This window comes from Echinops telfairi, unplaced genomic scaffold (genome assembly GCF_000313985.2).
Source record: "Echinops telfairi isolate 266 unplaced genomic scaffold, ASM31398v2 ScPeMD7_7469;HRSCAF=8507_1, whole genome shotgun sequence".
In the NCBI taxonomy this organism is placed as follows: domain Eukaryota; kingdom Metazoa; phylum Chordata; class Mammalia; order Afrosoricida; family Tenrecidae; genus Echinops; species Echinops telfairi.
Genome location: NW_022111373.1, coordinates 69,543,154 through 69,566,878, shown reverse-complemented (window position 1 = coordinate 69,566,878; position 23,725 = coordinate 69,543,154). Strand labels below are relative to the sequence as shown.

General features: G+C 44.7%; 1 protein-coding gene across 3 annotated transcripts; it reads left to right on the top strand.

Moving 5' to 3' along the window:
- Positions 1-519: 519 nt before the first annotated feature.
- Positions 520-10,809, top strand: ZCCHC9 (zinc finger CCHC-type containing 9). Of its 3 annotated transcripts, none has more exons than XM_004703506.2 (6): positions 520-609; positions 2,390-2,799; positions 6,532-6,682; positions 6,915-7,007; positions 8,994-9,062; positions 10,281-10,809. In XM_004703506.2, the coding sequence occupies exons 2-6, from the start codon at positions 2,416-2,418 to the stop codon at positions 10,397-10,399; spliced, it is 816 nt and encodes a 271-aa protein (XP_004703563.1). In that variant the 5' UTR covers positions 520-609; positions 2,390-2,415; the 3' UTR covers positions 10,400-10,809. The 3 variants fall into 3 exon arrangements, with proteins under 3 accessions (XP_004703563.1, XP_045141043.1, XP_045141044.1); XM_045285108.1 differs by lacking the exon at positions 520-609 and adding an exon at positions 880-1,043; XM_045285109.1 differs by lacking the exon at positions 520-609 and adding an exon at positions 1,229-1,411.
- The last annotated feature ends 12,916 nt before the right edge of the window (positions 10,810-23,725 follow it).

The following is a 23,725-nucleotide window of genomic DNA, read 5'->3' as shown; positions in this document are numbered from 1 at the left end:
TCCAACAAAGATTCAAAAGGTCCTTCTCTGACTTGTCACACAGAGGCACTCTCACCCAACTGATCCTACGACAAAACAAAACTGCCGTCCGATCGGTGACTTGACTCACAAACTCACTGCTTTCGAGCCGATTCCGACTCACAGCTACCCTAGAGGGTTTTCATGTTTGCAAATTTTTGCTCAACCAGAATGCCTCGTCTTTTTCCCTCTGAGCCGCCGCTGGTGCGTTTGAAAAGGCGACTTTACGATTAGCAGCGCAGCGCCTAACGCACAGCGCCACCAGGGCTCCTCCCATTCCGCCGGGCAATTATTTCTCCTCCAGGCGATCTCGCCAGTAAGCTGTCCGTTTCCAGAGAAAGCATCCACCGAGCGTGCTTCCTCGCTGTCTCCAGCGTCCAACAGGGCCCCGTCACGCACCAGACGCTCCATAACCGGCCACTCAACCGCGTTCACCCACGCAAGTGGAGCTGCGACTCGACTCTCCAGCCGGAGTTGACTCACCGGAAGTGACGCGCGCTCCAGGCCAATGTAGTTCCGGCCCAGAGTGTAGCCCTAAGGGGCGGGCTTCTCTGGCTGCCAAACTCCCCTGCTCTGGAGGACTCACGCGCGGTAAGAAGCCCCGCGCGGCGAAGCGCGGCGGGCGGCCTGGGCACTACGATGCCCTGGTGTCCCCGCGTCTTCCCGGGTCGCCCGTGGGAAGCGCGGGAGGGGGGGATTCGGGAGCTTCCCAGGGCGCCCGCTCCGGGGGGGCCGGGGGGCGGAAGCGCGTCCAGGCTCTGAGCAGCCAACGCGGGCCCTCGCACCTCCGGGGCAGGGTTGATTCCTGCTCTCCGCCTTCGCACGCGTCCAGGGCACGGATGGTCCGCTTCCTGGCGAACAGCCCGGTCCCGACGGGGACAGCCATGAGTCTTCCGCGCCGCGTGTCTACCGTGGCGCGCAGTGCTTCGGGCTAGTTAACCAGGTGGCGCCGCTGTCAGTGTTTCTGATGTTCTGGTTTGCGGGAGCTGAGACTTTGGAGATTGGTGCACGAAATGCCCCCCTAAGTAGGTAGCAGGTCAATCCTTGCAAATCGTTATTTGAAAGCTCCGGGCCGGAAGTAGCATAAACCCTTAAGGCGTTCCCCCCACCCCCACCCCCATGATAACAATGCGCCTGCTCATTCTTTGGGGGTAGAAAGGGATATCCCACGAGCATCTCATTGGGAAACCTTATTCATGAAGTCCTTGCCCTGCAGACTTCCTTTCCTCAAAACTCAACATTTCAATGGCAAAACTGCCCTCTTGGTGTGCAAATTGAACAGGATTCCTTGGGGAAGGGTCCCCAAACCAAACTTCCTGCCATGAGTGACAACGATGACTCAGCGGCCCTAAAGGACTGGGTAGAACTGCCCCCTGGAAGTTTCCGAAATGGGGTAACTCTTTGCTGGAGTAGAAAACCTCCTGTCGGGGCTGTTGGTGGTTTCGAACTGTTGGACTTGCGGTTAGCCGCCCAATGCATAACCACTATGCCAAGTATATGTACCTAGATGGAGGATATGACAACAAACAATAGTTTCACATTTTGATATTTTTGTTTACTAAAAGTCTATGATTTTGTTGCTGACTAAAGGGCCAGTGGTTGGAAGCTTGCAGCCACTCAGCGGGAGAGACATGGCGGTTTACTTCTGCAAAGATTCACAGCCTTGGAAATCCCACAGGCCTGCTCTTCTCCGCCTTACAGGGTCCGAATCATCTCAGCAGGAGGGGGTTGGGGTTGGGTTTTTTGTTGTTGGCGTTGTTTTTTGATAAATGTTTTTGTTTTTCTTCCTGGTGTCATACCATCTCTGCTAAGGGTTCAGTTTACATTACAGGCTTACCTATTTGTAAAAACAAATATAGAAATGGATAGCTACATCTGTCCCCAGGTGGTACAGATCACTTGCTTGACTACTAACTTAAAGTTTGGCTTTTTGAACTCACCCCTTAGCACCGTGGCAGAAAGGTGAGGCAACCGGCTTCCATAAAGATTCACTCACTCGCCCACTCACTGCCGTTGAGTCCGTTCCAACTCATATTGGCCCCACAGGGCGGGGTGGAACTGCCTCTGTTGCTTTCTAAGACTAGATCTTTTGGAAACAGAAGGCCCCACCTTTCTTGGGGAACAGCTGCTCACTTTTAGGGTAGAGTGGCACTGGGGCTCCCAAAGATTACAGCCAAGAAAACCCCACGGGATAGTTCTGAGCACTTGGATCGCCATAAGTACAAATTGACTCAGTGGCAACAGATTTGGTTGTTTGTTGATTTTGGTGTCTCCCTCCAGTAAATAGTGTTTAATAAGTGTAAACTTTGACAGCCGTCCCCTGTGATGTGGCATGTGTCTTGATGACTAATCACCTCTGCTTGTCTCACAGATTGATCAGGTACAGTTTGGGCAACCATGACCAGGTGGGCACGAGTCACGGCCACAGCTAACCGGAGACCTTTGGCGGCAACACCATGGCAGGATATGAAGAAGGGGCCCAAAGACGGAGGAAGTCAAAGCCAAGCCAAGGGGAAATCATTCGAAGCCCATGGACTGCCCCTGAAAAATGACACACTCCAAACAAAACACAAAAGGAACAAAAAGAAAAAAGAGTACTTAAATGAAGATGTGAATGGGTTCATGGACTACCTAAGGCAGAGCTCACAGGTGGCTCACAATGGGGAGAGGGGAGCAGCTGTCAGTGCAGAAATCAGGGAAGACATTGCACTTGCTCTAAAGAAAGACAGTCGGAGGGAAGGAAGAAGATTAAAAAGGCAAACAGCAAAGAAAAATGCAATGGTAAGATCATTACTACTACCATGTTGTTTTAGATGTCTAGAAACTAACACAACTTATGCAACAGATGGATAAAGCATCTTTATAAAAAAGGAGTAGCTACCACTTCCTTTTTTTAATTGTACTCCTGTATGTTCCTCAAGGAGCCCTAGGGCATGGTGGTTCACTGCTGGGCTGCTAACTGCAAGGTTGGCAGTTTGGAACTCCTAGCCACTCCTCAGGAGAAGGATGAGGCTTTCTACTCCCGTAAATGGTTACGATCTGGAAACTCACAGGGGCAGTTCTCCCCTGTCGTGTAGGGTTGCTATGATTTGGAATCGACTCAGTGGTAGTGTGAGTTTTTATATATTCTTCAAAGAAGCCCCGGTAGCATACTGAGTTAAGCGTTGGGCTGCTAATGGCCAGGTTGGTGGTTCAGATCCACCAGCAGCTCTGTGGGAAAAAAGATGAGTCAGTCTGTCTACAGCTATACAAATTTATAGTCTGAGAAAACCTAAGGACAAGTTCTGCTCTGTCCTATAGGGTCATCATGAGTTGGAATTGACTCGATGGCAGTGGACTTGGTTTGAGTATATGTCCCGGAAGAGCTCTGGTGGTCGTGTGCGCTGTATGTTGGACAGCTGAGATTATAGCCAAGAAATCATACGAAGCAATTCTATAAGAGACCGTAGAATTTCCCTTGTAGGTTTCCAAATAGAGAGCCTCATCTTTCTCCTGAGAAGCGGCTCTTAGCTTTGAACTGCTTACCTTTTGGTTAGCAACTCCATATGGAACCCACTACTCTACCAGGCTCCTTTTGTTGGACACAGGAACTGAAATGTATAGTTACGTATAGTTACTTGCCTTTCTGTAGGAGAAGTTCCACTCATCAAGTAAGCGGGGTAACACCTAAGAAACAAGACTTGTCCATTCTACTTCAGTGTTTATTAGAATTACTAAACGTAGAGGACTGCACCGATGCAGGCTTCAAATTGTACAGCCTCTATAAACGTCGCTGTGACCATTTTCAGAACTAGTCCTATACGTTGTCATACTTAGAGATGATTATTTGATGATTCTATTTCAATTTGGATGAGGATAGAGTTGTGCTTGCATTTGAAAATTAATTATAGTTTTAATCAGAGAAGTTAATCTAAAGCCTACAGATAATCCTGCTGACACGGCAATTTGACAAATTGCATGCTAGTTCAAAAGTTTAATAATAAGGTTAAAATTAATTAATTAAATATTTTGTTCTGCCTTGTTTTCCTACTATTTTATAAAGAGTAAGTAGTCCTGGTGCTGCATTGGATTAAGGGTTGGGCTACCAATCACAAGGTCAGCACTTCAGACCCACCAAACCCAAACCAAACTCACTGCCATCGAGTCCATGCCGTGGTGACCCAACAGAGCAGGGTAGAACTGCCCCTGTGCGTTTCCAAGACTGCAACTCTTTATGGGAGTGAAAATCCCCGTCTTTCTCCTGGAGGAGCGGCTGGTGGTTTCAAACTACTGACCTTGAAGCTAGCAGCCCCGCAAGGAACCACTAAGATTTACACTCCTGGAAACGCTAAAGATCAGTTAGCGCTACTGTGCCCTGTGTTGTCACCGTGAATCAGCAGCTGTTGGGTTAACAGAGATGGGTTTGGGTTTGTTGTTTGCTTGTTTGTTTATACCTGGCTGGGACCTACTTCCTTTTTCCCCCCATTCTTTTTTAATCATTTTATTGAGGACTCGTACAACTCTTATCACAATCCATCCATCCATCCATCCATCCATCCATCCATCCATCCATCCATCCATCCATTGTGTCAAGCACATTTGTATATTTGTTGCCATCATCATTTTCAAAACATTTTCTTTCTATTTGAGCCCTTGGTATCAGCTCCTCATTTTCCCCCCTACCTTCCCCACCCTCCCTCATGACCCCGTGATAATTTATAAATTATTATTATTTTTTTCATGTCTTACACTGTCTGATGTCTCCTTTTACCGACTTTTCTGTTGTCTGACCCCCTGGGAAGAGGTTATAGATCATTGTGATTGGTTCCTCCCTTCTTCCCCTTACCCTCCTGGTATGACTATTCTCAATATTGGCCCTGAGGGGTTTATCTGTCCTGGATTCCCTGTGTTTATAGCTCTTATCTGCACCCGTGTACATCCTCTGGTCTAGCCGGATTTGTAAGGTAGAATGGGGTCACAATAGGGTGTGTGCATAGGAAGCCATAAATAACTAGAGGAAAGTTGTGTTTCATCCGTGCTATACTGCACCTGACTGGCTTGTCACCTCCCTGCGACCCTTCTGTAATGGTATGTCCAATTGTCTACAGATGGGCTTTGGGTCTCCACTCTGCACTCCCCCTCATTCACAATGACACAATTTTTTGTTCTGGGTCTTAGATGCTTGATAACTGATCCTATCAATACTTCATGTGTGACACAGGCTGGTGTGCTTCTTCCATGTGGGCTTTGTTGCTTCTGAGCTAGAGGGTCACTTGTTTATCTTCAAGCCTTTAAGACCCCAGATGCTATATCTTTTGATAGCCGGGCACCATCAGCTTTCTTCACCACATTGGCTTATGCACCCGCTTTGTCTTCAGCAGTTGTGTTGGGAAGGTGAGCATCATGGAATGCCAGGTTATTAGAACGAAGTGTTCTTGCATTGAGGGAGTACATTAGTAGCGGCCCAATTTTTATCTGCTACCTTAATACTAAACCTATAACTATATGTACATAGATCTATTTCCCTATTGTCATATATAAATATATTTACATATGTACATGCCTGTATTTAGCCCTCTATAAATGTTCTTTGCCTCCTAGTTCTTTCCTCTATTTTCTTAGGGACCTACTTTCAAGTTGTTTTCTTGGTCGTGTTTTTAATAGCTCATCGTAGCAGTTTTGAGATGTCATCAAATTGATATAGCGATTTACCAGGCACCTCTCTCTCCACAGAAGCACCCACATTAGACTTTAGGATCATGTGCGGCATTTGTGTTTGGTGAGGGTTAGGCTGTGGAGGCCAAGACAGAATTCTCAGGCCAACGGAGAGCACCCTGATCCAGAAGCCCAGGATTCTCCCACTTTCCCCAGTAGCTTCTTTTGCAGTTGTAATATCAGTACATTTTCTTTGTTTGAATCAACTCATTCCAAAGGTAAAAAATCATTCAGGAATTGGAAAACACGGAGCATCATTTTTGTCTCATAAATTATGAAACAGGGCAGTGAGGACATAGTTGCAAAGTGTTGCGTATTTCCATTTTCATGTGTCTGTTTAGAAGCAGGCATATTCTGAAAGATCCAAGAAAGGCAATGTACTTTTTAAATTTCATTTTCTGTATGAAAATATCTCAATCCACTTGGACCCCTAATGGATTCAATTATGCGGACTTTAGAACTACAAATATAACTTTGAGTGAAAATGTTACAGCCGTTGTTTATCATCTGCACCACTACTAATGAAATTGCCCATGTTTGCTTAATTCATGTAAGCAGTCGCCTCCCACAAAGCCGTTCTTGCCCTCGTCTCTGAGATGAATGGCTTGGGAGCCGAGGGTTCCAAAGCACTCTGATGGAAATGGCATTTCTTATTGTTCAGTAATGTGTGAAAGCCTTTTTTCCGTAGATAAGACATTTTTAAAGGGCTGCAGTAGTACCTTCCTGTGGGAAATGTTTTCAAGTGTCTTTTGAGCGTCAGACTCAATGAGCGGTGTAATATTGCAGTGTGGAAACTCACTCTTTTTCTCCCTCCTCCAGGTCTGCTTCCATTGTAGACAACCTGGACATGGGGTTGCAGACTGCCCAGCTGCCCTTGACACTCAGGATACAGGCACTGGAATCTGTTATCGTTGCGGGTCCACAGAGCACGAGATAACTAAGTGCAAGGCTAAAGTGGACATAGCTCTTGGTAGGTTTCTCTTCAGTTGGTGGAGAAAGCGGCTCAGAAGGAGCCCACTGATTATTTTTCTTGACAGCGTTTCTTAGGGGCATGCTGCTTAAGAGTTTGAAATCATAGGAAGTGATCTTTTCGGTTTTGTAAAACATGTACATCTTCTAAGCAAAGTACCTTTACAGTAATGTGAGCAACACAGTTTACCGCACATACACGTCACCTTACGAAGCACTGTTAATCCTCACAGGTGAATTTCCTTTCGCAAAATGTTTCGTGTGTGGGGAGATGGGACACCTGTCCAGATCTTGTCCTGAGAACTCCAAAGGCGTCTATGCTGATGGTGAGTACTGTGACCCTTGGCTGTGCAGACATGCTGAGCCAGCATGTAGCCAGATGAATTTCACCATCTTTATCCCATGTTGATTGTGTGCACTCAACTTCCCTTATAACACACACTGATATTTTATAAATTTTTGTTTTGAAATATAACAGAAGCAGAGGGCTTGTATCTCAATACTAATAGAAGGTGTGAAAACTAATGCTGAGTGTTGAATCACAGCTTAATAGACCATTCTGAAGAGAAGGGCTAGTTCGTACTACTCTTTCAATAATTGAGATACTTTTGTTTCTGGTGTTGTTTTTTCAGTTTTTTGTCTCACAGGGAATCGTGTAGCTTTCGGATCTTTAACTCAGCTAACATCTTAAGATCCTGAAATCAAGTCTGCGATGCTGACAGCTGTAAGGAGAGTCTCATCTGAACATGGGTGTCTGCACACAGGCCAGCATGCCTGTGGCTAGTGCCCCGAGGTGGTTGACCCCGCTCGTCTCATGTGCCGGGTGAAGCCCAGTGAAAAAGCAAAGCTTCCTTTTTTACATCTCTAGCACCACTACCCACTAGCTGTGGGACTTAAGCCCAGGTGCCCAACTTCTCTCATCCTCATTGTCCTCACTCATGAGATGTCACCGATAAAGTCGTATTTCATTGTGCTGAATGAGAGAGGCCAGTCACAGAAGGATAAGGATCATGAGGCCACTATTAGAAAGAATGAAGAAGATGGTTTTACACACGAAGACATGCTCCTGGATGTTTACCAGGGTGCTAGGGGAAGACACGAGCTGAATCAGTATTTCACCCGAAAAATAATTTTTTTCCATATTTTAATCTCTGTGAAATCAGAATCTATCCTCTCGTCAGCCAGTGTTATGTAATTGGCAGGATTTTTTTTTTTTTCATTCTGAGTAGTATATCAACTAACAATACATTTATCACCAGTGGTATCCTGAACTGATGAGTTATGGTATTTTCCTAGAAGAATTACCGTGAAGAGTAAATTGTATTATTTCACTGCCTCTTCCACCGTGCGCTTACTGGTGTATAAAGTGGCAGAGAAGCCAAGGCTTGCGCACAGGTGCCTTCTCGAGGTGAACTTCTGAGATAGACCAGGTGATGTGCTGATGAGAAAGGCAGCCTTGGACTGTGAGTCAATGTTGAGGTTGTTTTAATGACCATTTGACTGAGCACTGTGAGCATAATGGTGGTTAACACTTGCCCCTTAAGCATCTCATACCTGGAGTGGTGCTGGAGTTGAGTTTCTAAGCCTGAAATGGTGCTTACAGGAGGCAGATTGCCATTTTTACGAGGATTAGGATGCCTGACAAAGGCCCCTGGAACGAAAGCTAATGCTCTTGGCTTCCTAAGTGCGAAGGAGCCTTCGTAGCATAGCGTGTCACACATTGGGCTGCCAACAACAAGGACAGTGGTCCTGACCCACCAGGTGCGCCAAGGAAAAAAGATGAGGCTGACTGCCCCTGTAAGTGTTCCCAGTCTTGGAAACCCCTAGGCACAGTTCTCTGTTCCACAGGCTGGATGGTAGTGAGCCCAGTCGGATCGCCCCTTCTGATGTGTGGCAGAGCGATGGCTTCTGACATTTTGGGGAAGCCATTGACTGGTTCACTTGAGATTTTGATGAGATTCTGGACGTTCACTTAGAAGGGCGAGGTTCACAGACCCAGGCTTCTGTGTGTGTCACTGGTGGATGAGTGCCTTCTCCCTGCCTTCTCCTCTGTCTACTCGGCTTCCCCCAAGAAGGCCAAGTGCCAGATGCCGTGGAGAGGTGCAGTTTTGTGCTTTGTGAAATTTAGAAGGATGGCAAATGAACTTCATAGAAGTGATGGCATCCACCTGCGTAGAAAACCAGGGAGGCAACAAACAGCACCCTCTCCTGTTGGCAGTGATGTGGGACCAAACAAAATGTGAGAGTGCCTGGCAACATTCAAAGGCCCATGTAAGCATGAGGTGACTTTCAGTGATTTCATCCCTTAATAGGTGGTGGCTGCAGACTTTGTGGCTCCGTGCAACACTATCAGAAAGACTGCCCAGAAACGAAGAACTCCGGTAAGATTGCTGAGCTCCAGGTAGAAGGGGGGAGGCTAGCGTTTCTCTGCCTTCCCTTCAGGAGAACCTCGGTGGAGGACCGTTGATTGGAAGGCAGCACTGCCAGCAGTCCACACAGGACTGGGTAACTTTTTGAGCATCAACTAGGGTTCTGACTTGGAATAAAAATCCCCAAAGCACGACCATTGAGCCTTTGAATAACCTGATTTTACAAAGTGTTTTATTGCAAATGCTCACTAATGAATTTATGGATCAGTTTCTAATAGAGCTCAGAATTCTGCTCCTTACAGAGAAGTTTCAATACATGGAGAAAAAAATTTTTAATATGAAGGTAGCTTTTTCAATTTGTCTTACGATTGAGGATCCTCAGCTACATATATGTTACTTTGGGTTTACCTAAAGGAGTCAGCGTTGATCTTGAGAACTGCCAACTGGTTTTAAAATGTGTTATCTGAACAGCAGCTGGCCAGTAGTTTTCTTCTGAATGCGATCCGAGCTGCCGGAGTCAGACACGTGATGAATCCCCTGTATGCCTGTGGCAGACGCGGGGACCCGCAGACTTGCTACAGCGCTTTCCCTGAAGTAGAGTGACGATACATCCGTGAGAGAGCTCCTGGGGGGAAACTACATTGCCTTCCATTCCCTGTGGTCACAGTGCCGCACGGTGACTCGCCCGTGCGTTCTTGTTGACTGTCTTGTCTAGGGGAAGGTGGTGCTGACTACCTTGTCGGCAGTGAGATGGAGAGGATGAAGTGGATTTGAATTTTCCCTCCTGGGAGGATTGCCACTTCCCAAGTGACGAGACTGACAAGCAGATGTTGTATAATTTCACAGGTGGAATCTTGTGCATTTAAAACAGAGGCTTCCTCCGACTCGCTGTTTACAGACTCTTGGCATTCATCCACTGTCATGATGAACTCTGGGAATGAACGAAAGCACTTTCTCATCAGTTTGTGCATTGCAAAGCAATTGCTGCGCTTCCCTAATTGGGATGAGAAATTGCCGGTGGCACTCTGAAATCAAGGGTTATAATCAATTACAGAATTGCTCCCTTTCCCTTTGTGCCGGCGTCTCCTCCTGGTGATTATTCATATCAAACGTAGCTCCTCGGTGCCTCCCACGCCCAGGCTAAGTGCCTGGCTTTGGTATTAGTCTGTGTTTCTTTTCTTTTTAAAATTTCTATGTTTCTTACACTCTAGCATTTCTCTTCCCTCGCAGATCGAGCGGTCACGGTTGGTCGCTGGGAAAAGGGAATGAGTGCAGACCATGAAGACGTTTTGGATGCTCCTAAGCTACAGGCACCCAGAACCAGGTTGCCCAAAGTTGTTCATTTCTGAACATGTCTGCTCCCCAGAGGGACTGGGCTTCCTGGGAGGCCCGTGAGATCCGGTCACGGCCAAGCCTCGTTTCCTGGGTTTGGCCAGCCAAGGAGGACCTTCTTCCACAGTTTGGAGAACACCCTGGAAACAGTCCTCGATGTTTACATGAACTTCCCCAAAACTCAACGAACACACGGCACCTGGGTATAACTCGGCTGTACGTACCTGATTAACAATCCTCTTTCTTAAAAACAATCTCGCATTAATGCAAACCACTGTAAACAAAAGGTCTCTTTGCCTTTGAAGATCAACTTTTCTCATACTGTTTTCTTCAAAGTGGAAATCTTATTATTACAATAGAAATGTATTTAAAATGGCCACAAAATTGCTGTATTTTTACAATACAGAATAAAAGCCATTTACCTGGCTGTGTCTGAGTACTAACTTCTGCGCTGCACGAGTCCTTGTCCTCCAGTGTGCACGTACCTTCCCTTTGAGAACATCTTTGAGCGCTTGGGAAGCATCTTAGCGAGGACACAGAAGGGTTTAGTTAAGTTTTGTTTGCCTTCTGGCATAAAGAATTAGGGTTTTTCAGAGTGAATTTGAAGGCACTTCAGTATAACATTAACTCCAGAGAAATTCTTACCAAAGGTCTTTGTGACAGTGTTGCTGCCCTATTGCCACTCTTACGCTGGTTATCTTTACCACGTGAATTTTCTCAGGGTTTCGGAGGCTGGAGGTGTGAGGTCAGGGCACTGCCTCTTGGGCAAGGCTCTTTCTCTGCTGGTTGGGGGGTGGGGGGACACAGCCCTTGCCTCTTAACTTTCCTGCCCCGCAGTCCATGACTCCTTGGTGAGCACTCCCCAGTGTGGACTTTGGCAGTGTCACATCTGCTCTTTTTAGAGTTCAGAAGTGATTAAACTTAGGACACACCCTCGCTGATGTGGCTCCTTAGCATAACCCTTTCCTCACCTGGGATGGGACAGCTCTTGAGAGAAATGCACGTGGCAAATAATGAGATTTCCCCACAAACTTTGGAACCCCAATGTACACGGGAGAAAGATGAGGCTCTCTACCCCCGCAAAGAGGTGCAGCCCAGACACCCACAGGTGCAGTTCTGTTCTGTCTCCCAGGGCTGCTCTGAGCCGGAATCCACTTGTCGCCAGTGAGTGAGTGAGAGAGAGAGAGAGAGAGACTGAGTACAGGCATGGGGGGTAGGATTCTTACATATTTGAGGACGACAAGAGGGTCACAATTCAATCTGATTCCCGAGATCCAGTTGGGACCATTTACTCAGAACAATGGTACAAAACATTGTCAAACTCACCCGCATTTTGATGGCATGTTTTAGATGCGTCCGGGTGAGATGGAAGCTTCACCATAATAGAGTTAGAACACTAATCAGAGACCCATTAGCTGCTTTGTTTGATTTGATGAATACATGCATACTTAATACATATACTTTAGAAGGCTCAACACCACCATTGTACTGTATAATGGGCTGACTCTGGTGGATTGTGTGCTTCATTTGGAATTTTACCTGATTGGATACATTTGTAACTGAAGGAAGCAGCTGTGATTAGTTACTGATGCCTTGAAAGCAAAATATTTACCCAATATGCAAGGAAACACTTCTCTGTTTTAATGTCTACACGACTCCACAGTTGTGCTCTTAATATGAGCTGTTCTTTTCCTGTCAGTGTGAGAGGAAAACGGTGACGAAATCGCGAGCAGCATCGCTGAGCTGAAGGAAATGAGTGTTGTTTGGAAGTTGCACCGTTCATGCAGCTGGAGGATGGCAATGCTGTATCCTAAATGCCTCATGTACTTCGCCTACCCTGTCAGCTGCCCCCAAGCCAAAACTGCCATCAAGTAGATCCCGACTCCTAGCGACCCTGTAGGACAGAGTAGAACTGCCCCGCCCCCTACGTTTCTGAGGTCTTGACGGGAATAGGAAGTCTCCTCTTTCTCTAGCACAATGACTGGTGGTTTCAAACTGCTGACCTTGTGGTCAGCAGACCAATTCATAACCCACTAGGCCATCCAGGCTCCTACCAGACACAGGGTAGTGTCAGTAGTGTACTCAGCTATGAACTGAGAGGTTGGAGGTTTGAGTCCACCAGACAGACCTCAGTAGCAAGATCTGGTGATCTATGTAGAGTGCTAATGAGTGTCCTCTCAGGTGCCTCTAGTTTCTAGTATCCATTGCAATGGCTATGGAGAACCTCAGGACAAAATTCATGATTCAAGGATGGCAACCAGTTGTAATGCCAGTGAGAAATGCTCTGGGTAGTTGTTTACCAGAGTGTGACAAAATTTCAGGTCTACTAGTAAATGCCCAAAGGCCTATACCACTCTGCTATAAACCTTAACCCCATGCTCCTTGGCTCAGCAAACCCAGCTCCCTGAATTAAGTGTTCAAAGGCACCCCATTCTAGGAAGCCTCAGCCCAAAGCCACCCAGCTTGACCCCCGTGGATCAGCAAGAACAGCTTCCCCAATTAAGTGCCCAGAGGCACCCCACTCTGCAAGCCAGCCTCCTGAATAAAAGCGCTCAACTTGCTCTGTGGGTTGGGAAATATATCACTCTGTCCCATGCTCTGGCTCCTGGTTCTGCTGCTGCTCCTCGGATGTCACAGCTGTCCTCTGGATCCAGGAGGTTCACTGCACTGGCATCTCCCACTCCTGGGCCTTGCTGGTAATGAGATCCCTCCTGCTTCTCAGAGGGCTCCTTTGATACACAGCAGAATGGGGCTTAGGGAATCCTCGTCACCATTACTTCCAGATTAATCCTAACATTATCTTCCCCCCACCTACTTACCAGACCCCTGCAGGGAAGGGTCTTTGGTGGGAGTTAAGAGACTGGCTAGAAGAGTCACATTAAATAATCCACTGCCCTGCAATCTACTTCCAAAAGAGTCAGCCATTGCCAGCCTGGTGTGGCAGGTGTACTCTGTGACACGGGGCCACTGTGAGTGGAAGTGAACTTGATGGCACCATACAACAACAAAGGATTGTCTGTCTCTCCCAATGACAGTGCAAGGTTCATGAAAGCCAAGATTTTTGTCTTCTATTCGTTCCTGGATTTCCAGAGTCTGGTAACTTGTCTGGTACAAACTAAGAATTCCATAATTTTTCTTTGAACACAATACCCAAGTTCCCCCAGCTCAGCAATAAAGTCTAAGAGCGTCAGACTTATTAATATCTTCATTCTTAACAAGATTTTATAACACTTTAGCTTTGGCATCTCTCAACTTAGATGCACTTGCTAGTCTCAGATTAGACATTTTCCCCCTTAAATATATTTCTTTCCGTTATTAGTATACCTGACAGTCTGTTTGCTTACCATTTTCCTTGCATCTTAGACATCATGCTCCTTTTCTCCCAAAAGTACAATATTTAGAAATGTTGCTCATAAAGAGCTATTGGTGGTAAATTCTGCTTTGTTTCCCTGCTGCCAGCTTGGTTTTGTCCTCCTTCTGTGAAGGGCTTTCAGTGGGCACGCCCTTCTGAGTCGACAATTAGTTTCCTTAGCACATTCAAGATAGGGTGCCACTGTCTCCTGGCTGATGGCGCTGCTATTGTGAACTTTCACATTGTTCTACCTTTGCAGGTCAGGCCCTTTCTCTCTGAATGCTTTTACATTTCTATTTGGGATTTCTTCATTACACTGTGATATCTAGTTGTGTGTGTCTTTTTATTCAACATCATTGAGGGACATTAAACTTGAATCCTAAAACAGAAAAAAAAATCATCAACACTGCTGGAGAATTCTGGGTCATTGCTTCTCAGAATATTGCTTCTTTCTTATTCTATTACCTATTTGTATGACTCGGTACTCAGTAACTGACTTTTCTTTATACTGCCATCTCTGTGTCTATAAGGAGCCTGGTCATGGTGTTGTGGTTAAGCATTCTGCTTTGAACCAAAAGATTTGGAGCCCCAGCCTTGCTGCAGCAGCAGCATGTGCTGTCTGCTTGTAGAGGAGCCTGAGTTACGATCCACAACAACCAGCTTACGTATCTTCCTGCTCTGGTTGTAAGGGCTCATTTGGCTCTCTCTTCCAAACCACTGGTTCAGTCTTTGACTTACCACTGAGAAGCAAGTTTTTATTGTACACTGGGAGGGGGTACATTTCAAATCATCTTTGCATTCGATGTTTGAAACCCTCCAGTAGTCCATGGACACCCCACCCCCATCCCCGTGGACCATCATTGTCCATTTCACCCAAGTCAACACCAGTTAACAATCTAGCCCATTACCCCATTACCCCTCTCCTGCCCTTCACCCCTTGGCAACCTCCAAAGTCTGTTCAATTTGGGTGAGAGCCTGTTTCTTGATTTCCCCTCTAGATCAGTGATCTTTTGTGATTGGCTAAGTTCACTCAGCCTGATGCTCTCCAGGTGCATCTGTGTCGTAAGGTGCGTCATGGTATCATCCTTGTTTGTTGGCGATGCACAGTACGGTATTCCACTGGGTGAATGTACCAAAGTTTGTCGGTCTGTTCTTCTACTGATGGGCATGAGATTGTTTCCATCTTCTTGCTGTTGGGAACAGGGCTACAATGAGCATGGGTGGGCATGCCATTACATTTTCATTTTAGTTATATCATTTGATGCTAGACATTTTAGTTGGTTGCTTTTCAAATCTGTTGAGTCCATAATTATAGTACATCACAGAAGGAATTAGGGCCAGAAGGGCCATATTAATTGACTATAACTCAGTCATTGCTAAATAATTTGTTGCAAGTAGGGGCTGGTTCACTGGTTTCAAAGTGAATGCAATTTTACATAATACACAAGGGTCTGATCAGGTCTGATCCGTCAGGGAGGGTGCAACAAAGAGTCGGAAATCCTTATAAAGATACGGCATTTCGTAACTGCAGGAATTAGGGGATATTCATATACACATCACTGATTTTGCTCCTCTGGACAACTCAGACTCACTAAAACAACATATTTAAAGAGATCAAGAGGAAAATTAAAATTTGAGCATGCAACAGGAGATAACTATAAAGAAAAAAAACAGGAACAAAATACTCAACGGACTTGAAAAGTAGCCAATTCCATGTCTAGACTTAAATTATATAATAACTAAAATTAAAACTCAATGGTATGCCCACCCATGATAATTGCAGCACTGTCCCAATAGCAAGAAGATGCAAATAGCCGGGGCATCTGAATTACGGTGCTTGGGAAGAATGTTGAAAGTACCAGGGACTGCCGAAAGAACAAACTGTCTTGGAAGAAGTATAAGAATGCTCCTTAGAATCAAGGATGGTAAGACTTCATCTCATGTACTTTGGATATGTTACCAGGAAAGCTAGTCCCTGGAGAAGGATATCATGTTTCATTACATGGAGGGGCCATGAAAAGAGAACGTTCTCATTAAGATGGATTGACCCAGTGACAGCCGCAGTGGACTCAAAGGTTAGGACGACCCGGGGCTGGACAGTGTTTCGTTTCGCTGTACACAGGGGCACAATGGGTTGGAACAGACTTGATGGCACGTAACAACAGCAACATATGGTAAAAATGGCTTGATTTGAGCTCGTGTCATTTAACACTAGTCCAAGTTGGAAGCACTCTTGAAACAAGTGGCTGAAACTTCCAATGACCCATTCTGGCAACACTCATCTTCAATCTTGCCCACTATGAATCCATACAAAGTTCAAGGAGCCAGGAACTAAAACCACACACACACAAAACTAAAATCACACACACACACACACTCTCTCTCTCTCTCTCTCAGGGGTTTGGCAGACACGATGCAATTCATTCCTTCTGGTGGTCGGGTGTGAGCCACCAATTAGCTGAAAGAGGTTTCCTTGAGTTTGGGGCCTGTTTCCAGGATATAAATTAATATTCTGGAAAAGTCCCCTCTTTTTCAACATTGCCCTCTTCTTGTCACCTGACTTCTTCCAGTTCGGAGGACAAGAGCCTGTGGAAGTCACTGGCTGCAGTCTGGCCTGAAGATTTCAGATTCACCAACCTCTGCAATCCCATGAGCCAACAGGGGCCTCCAGCCTGCCCTCTGACTGATTTGGGGTTCATCTGGCCCTGATGTGAGCCTTCAGACTTGGGGTTCATCAGTCCCTGAAAGCTGACCCACGGTTTGGGGACTTGGCAGCCCTGACAAGGAGCTGTAACCGTGGGCTCCAACATCACCGCTGTGAGGATGAGCAGGACCGGGCAGTGTTGTCTTCGATTGTGCACAGGGCCCCTCTGAGTCGGAACCGATTCGACAACATCTAACCACAGCGCCCACAGTTGTGTGAGCAACGTCTCTCCCTGTGGCGGGCACTTGAGAAGGCTCATGAAAAAGTAGAACTTCAAGGGGATGGGACTTCTTGGAGGCCCTCCTGGGATACAGGCAATTCCTGGGTTAGAAATGAGATCTGTCCCTAACTGAAGTGAACTTTAAGGGACATTTTCAAGTTGGATGACTGCTATCCCAAGGCTATGGAATTGGCAGTCATTGGACTTTGGCTCATATCTCTTGCTTTGAGGGTGTCCAATGTATGGTGGCCTGGAACTACGATACACTTATGATTTTAATACCCTCCTGGCTTTCTTATAACATGCATTAGTCTAGTAGGCTTGGTACTGCCTTTGTAAATGAATGTTATTGAAAAATTTCCCCTATCACTAACCCCATTGTTTGTGTAAATAATGTCCAGTCACTTAAGAGCTTAATCTGCAAAAATCAACAATTCATGTATTTTGGTCTGTAGCTGGTATAATTTCCTTTTCTCCACAGTGTTTTGAATTCTTTCCATTGGCTAAATCAATGACATTATCAATAGAATTACCTTATGCCCCAGAGGGATGATTCATAAAGCTCTCATCATAAAATGATAATGATATCTCTAAAGTGAAAGCTTTTATTAAATGATCCTGCTTGAAGCTCCTCCTCATGAAGAGATCACTTAAGATAGGGGTGCTGTAGCAAAGTATGGGGAAGAAACCAGATGGGTCTTAAAGGCTAGTCTTCAAATAAGCAGCCATTTAAGTGAGGCTCAACTAAGTCCACATGGAAGAAGCACACTCGTTTCTGTGATCCAAAGATTGTAAAGATTTGGAATCCAAATCAGAAGGAGGGAATGGTATCAGAGTTTAAATTGTGACCACCTGGTTTACAGAAGATTATGGATGACAGTGGAAACCTAAAACCATAGTCGAGGGATGTGAAGAGCCTTCACATCAGACAGAGAACATTGTAAAGTCGATTATGGCAGATCTAGTTAGCTTAAAACCTTATCATTTGATGTCCCTTTGACCCATTTTAAAGTTTTTCCTGTTTTTAATATTTTCTGCTTTCTTTTTGATCGAAGTTTCTCTGCATTTTGTCTAGTCATTGTTTTGTTTATTTATTAGCTTCCTTTTGTGTTTTGTATGATTTTCTGATATAAAATTCAGGGTATAGAGAAAGTAACTGGATAGAAATTTACCTAGGGGCATGGCAGGTGGGGAGGATGTGAAATGGGAAGCTGATAATAATGAGTATGAGAGGAAAATGTTCTGGAATTTATTATGGTGAGAATTGCATGACTCTTCTTATGATCGAATTATTACATTGTATGCTCTGTGAAGTATATGCCAATAAAACTTATTTTTAAAAACTGCTTTTTCATCTTGCGTTCTGGTACACCCCCAAAGCATGAGCAAATCCAGTCACGGGCCAGGCGAACTCCAGCTCTGAGTAGTTACATTATCTTCAAGTGGGTGAAGTAAATCATGAACAAATGTGACATTCTCATTTTACTAGTTTATCCAAAACCAGAAAACATCCCTTTCCATATCTAAACTCAGCACCAAACGCAGTGCCACTGAATCACTTCTGACTCGTGGTGACCCCAGAGGACAAGGTACAACTGTCCCCGTGGGTTTCCCAGACTGCGACTCTTTTTTTTATTATTTAAATTTTATTTTATTGAGGCCTCTTACAGCTCTTATTACAATCCATACAAATATTCATTTTGTCAAAGACATCTGAATATATGTTGCCATCATCTTTTACAAAACATTTTCTTTCTACTTGAGCCCCTGGCATCAGCTCCTCATTTTTTCCCTCCCTCCCCAACTCTTTCTTCCCCATGCCCCCTTGATAATTTATAAAGTATTCTCTTTTTTTCATGTCTTACACTGACTGCTGTCTCCTTTCACCCACTTTTCTGCTGTCCGTCCCCCTGGGATGGGGGCCATATGTTGATCATTGTGATCGGTTCCCCCTTACTCTTCCCCTCACCCTTACCCTCCTAGTATCGCTGCTCCCCTTACTGGTCCTGAGGCGTTTATCTGCTCTGGATTTCCTGTATTGTGAGCTCTTAGCTCTACCAGTGTACATGTTCTGGTCTAGTCAGGTTGGTAAGATAGAATTGGGGTCATGGTAGTGATGGGGGGAGCATTAAAGAACCAGAGGATGGTTGTGTGTTTCATCGGTGCTATACTGAACCCTGACTGGCTCTTCTCTTTCTTGTGGCCATTCTAACAGGGGTGCCCAATTGACTACTGATGGATTTTAGTCTCCGTTCCAACCCACCTCATTCTCAATAATATGTTTTGTTGTTGTTGTTGTTTGGGGTCTTCTGGCGCCTGTTACCTTATTCCATTGATGCCTCATGATCACACACAAGCTGGTGTGCCTCTTTCATGTGGACTTGTTTCTTCTATGCTAGATAGCTGCTTGCTTAACTTCAAGCCTTTAAAACCCCAGATGCTCTATTTTTTGATAGCCGGGCACCATCAGCTTTCTTCACCACATTTGGTTATGCACCCGCTTTGTCTTCAGCGATCATGTTGGGAGGGTGAGCATCACAGAATGCCAGTTTGTTAGAACAAAGCGTTCTTGTGTTGAGGGAGGGCTTGAGCAGAGGCCCAAAGTCCATCCACTATCTCAGTGTATTGCCATATAAATATATGTGCATAGGCCAATACCTCTATTTTTATGAATTAATATATTTACATGAGTGCAACCTATGCTTGAACCTCTATCCATAGCTTTACTTCCTAGATCTTTCCTCTGTTTCCTTTTACTTTGCTCTGCTCCACCATCACACCCGCCCTTGTTCTGCCTCTTAGTAATTCCTCTCAGATAGATTGCTTTTGCTTCCTTCCACCTTTTTTGATACTTCTTGCACTATTCAATAGTTTGCCCATAGACTCCTTCAATATTTCAACTTGAGGATTGAGCTTTTTCTTCATTTCTTTCAGTATGAGATATGCTGAGCTTGTTCTTCTTTTAGGTTTTCTAATTCCAGGTCTTTGTACATTTCATCATAATGCTTTCCTTGGTATTCTTGAGTTCCTGCCCCACCCCCAAAATTCTATGCCCTTCTCGCCATCAATTTTAGATCACTTGTTTTTCCCTTGTCCCTGGGTTTGTTGGCACCCCCTTTCGTTCCCCCACCTCATCCTCTCCTGTGCCCCCCCAACCTTCAGTCCCATTGTTCTCTCCTCTGGATTGTTCATTTCGCCTATGTTGTCCAGATAGACATGCATAGACAATAATATGGGCAAAAACAAAGCATAGCAAAGCATAACAAAAAAAGACAAAAATAAATCAACAACAGCTAATACAACAAAACAAAAAAATAAAGAAAAAACAACAACAGCAAAAACTGAAAAGCCTTCAAATAGTTCCAGGTCTGTCTGTTGACCTTTATGAGTGTTTTCCAGTTGAGTCTGATGGGGTGCCATGCCCTGGCCCCCAAGTCCACCTTTAGCATTCTTTGGGGACTTCATTGCTTTGCTCCCCTTGCTGCTCCGCTGTATACGCTTAGTGTTCACCCTGCAGACTGTCACTCTTTATGGGAGTAGAAAGCCTCATCTTTCTCCCATGAGCGGTTGGTAGTTTTGAACTGCTAATATTGTAGTTAGCAGCCAGACATGTAGCCCATTGTACTACTATATATAAAGGCTCTAGGTCTTTACATATGAATTTTCAAAATTATCATATATCAATAAAATGATCCCAGGTTTTCTCTGAGATGATCAATAAAAAATATGATGGTACCTATACAAAATACTTAGGTTTCTTATTAAAATTTTCTACAAAAATCAGGCTTTGTTAAAATTGTTCCTTATTTCCTAAACCTGAGTACAAGGAAAGGATATATTATATCTTCATCAATTTTCACATTTTTTGAACAGGTACCTTCCCAAAAAGGAGATGTTAGAAAAACTGAATGTAGATCAGCAAGTTAGTTGCCTTAAACCCATAAAGAATGAATAGGAACAAGCATTCTTTCTTAATCAAAAGCTTTTCAGTCTCATTAGAAGCTCTTGAAAATGCTTACCATCAAGAAAGGCATGAGATGTTGAATGTCCCTTAAGGATACTTTGATATTCTAAAGGGAAAAAAATAAGCACTTGTACATTTTACAGGTTTCCTCTGTCTTAAGCCTTCAGATGGCTGAGGGTAACTGCTGATGAACAGTTTGACTGCTTATCCTCGGAGCAAGCACGTTTGCTCCAAGTCCAGGTATCAACGATGACAGGGCCAGCTGTCTCTCTTCCCACTGTCTTCTATTACATCTCGCTTGATTCCAGCCCCTCCAGCTTCCCTGCTTTTTCTAGAATATACCAGGCATACTCCTACCTCAGAGTTTTTGACCTAAGGGTCTTTGGCCTGACTAGTCCCCCTGAGAGAAGCCTACAACCACGCCCAGAGATCCTCAAGGCTCACTCATTTTCTGCCTATGGATATTGGCCCAATTGTCAACTCCCTGAAGCTATTTAAAATACCAACACCACTTCTGCCATCTTCCCAGGACTCGTCATGTCCTTTACAGTATTTTATTTTTCCGCATAATATGTATCCATTCATATCAGTATTATTTATCTATTTTATTCATGATGTGATCAATACAATAAAACAAATAGGTGTTTTAATATTTTTAATGAAAGAATAACCAGATGTAGTCCCATTAAAAAAGAAATGGAAGCATAAAAGTTGTTGTGGAATATTACTGCTGCAATGTCTTAGTCAATTATAGCAGGTTTCTGACCAAAAAATTCAAGATTTTTTTTTCCTTAAACACGCTCCGTGAAGCTGTGGAACCCTACTGGTGTAGTGATCCTGTATTGGGCTGCAATCCTCGGGGTTGGCAGTTCAAAGCCACCAGTAGCTTCTCAGGAGAAAGACTGGGTTTTCTACTCCCATAAACAGTTACAGTCTTGGAAACCCACATGAGGTCATTTGAGTCAGCATTGACTGGATGTTCATGAATTTGTTTGTTTTTTCCTTTGCCCCATGAAGCTGAAACATGTTTCTCTTGTTCTCTGCCATACCCTTTCAAAGTCTCTAAAGCCTAGTAATTCTCAAACAGACTCTTATAACCTAGGCCAGACCTCTAGTTCAAGAAAGAACCAAGTGGAAGAGCACTGTCACTATTTATTCATAGACATCCCAGCAAACTCAGATGAGGATGGGGAAACAGTAGTTCTGCCTGCATTCTAAGACAGAAACCAGAGGAATTAGTCGGCAATACCAACTGGAATTTTCCGTGATGGTGGAAATGCTCTATATTTGCACTGTGCAATATGGCCATCACTCGCCATATGTGGCTAATGAGCATTGAACATGGGACTAGGTAAAGGAGTTGTTGTAAGGTGCCATCAAGTTGGTTTTGACTGATAGCGAACCTATGTATAAGAAAACAAAAGACTGTCCAGTCCTGGGCCATCCTCCTAATTGTTAAACTTGAACCCATTGTTTGAGGCATGGTGCCATAGTGAGTAATGCTCTGGGCTTCTAAATATAAGGTCAGCAGTTCGAAACCTCTAGCAGCTGTGAGGGAGAAAGATGATGCTTTTTACTCCTGTGAAGAGTTACACTCTTGGAAACCCTCCAGGAGACTTTTCCTCCTGCAGACTTTCTATGAGCCAGAATGGATTGGATAGCAGTGTAGCTGGAGAACTGAAACATTTCATTGAACTTAATTTCATTTCATTTACATGTGGCCAGGGGCTACCATGTGACTATTACAAGTGCCTGCCATGTGACTATTACAAATGCCTGCCATGTGACTATTACAAGCGCCTGCCATGTTGGACCAGCACAGCACATGAACTCCAGCCAGGCAAGTCTATTTTGACTCACAGCGACCCTCTAGGATAGAACAAAATTGCCCCTGTGGGTTTCCCAGGCTGTAGCTGTTTATAGGAGTCGAAAGCCTCATCTTTCTCCCAAGGAGCTGGTTTAGAAGTGAACCAATGCATAACCCACCGGGACATGATCCAGGCCTGTGGTATAGATTAGAGAGGGCAAACAAACCCAGCTAAAGGTATTGTATGCCTCCAACTTTGGGTTGTTTCTGTGATGTTTCAGAAATGGCTTAAAAATATATGGATTCTAAGACCTAGACTAGGCTAGACAGACAGCTTTTGGAAATGTCTCAGTTGTCTGAATATACAACATACAACATTTTCGTGTTCTGTAACTTCTTTACTACCTTCTTTTTAAAAAAAATTTGAATCGTTTTATTAGGGGCTCATACGACTCTTAGCACAATCCATACATACATCAATGTGTAAAGCACATTTGTACATTCATTGCCCTCATCATTCTCAAAACATTTGCTCTCCACTTAAGCCCCCGGCATCAGGTCCTCATTTTTCCCCTCCCTCCCCCTCCCCCTCCCTCATGAGCCCTTGATAATTTACAAATTATTATTTTGTCATATCTTGCCTTGTCCGATGTCTCCCTTCACCCACTTTTCTGTTGTCTGTCCCCCAGGGAGGAGGTCACATATAGATCCTTGTAATCAGTTCCCTCTTTCCTACCCACTCTCCCTCTACCCTCCCAGTATCGCCACTCACACCACTGGTCCTGAAGGGATCATCCACCCTGGATTCCCTGGCTTTCCAGTTCCTATCTGTACCAGTGTACATCCTCTGGTCTAGCCAGGCTTGCAAGGTAGAATTCGGATCATGATAGTGGGGAGGGGAGGAGAGGGAAGGGAGGAAGCATTTAGGAACTAGAGGAAAGTTGTATTTTTCATTGTTTCTACATCGTACCCTATCTGGCTCATCTCCTCCCTGAGACCCCTCTGCAAGGGGATCTCCAGTGGCCTATAAATGGGCTTTGGGTCTCCACTCCGCACTCCCCGCCTTATTCATTATGGTAAGATTTTTTGTTCTGATGATGCCTTATACCTGATCCCTTCAACACCTCGTGATCGCACAGGCTGGTGTGCTTCTTCCATGTGGGCTTTGTTGCTTCTGAGCTAGATGGCCGCTTGTTTACTTTCAAGCCTTCTTTTTTCACTTAAAAAATTCTCAAAAACTCTTATTTCTACGTTTAGAACGTAGTATGTTATCATTTAAATCTACAAATCCACAGC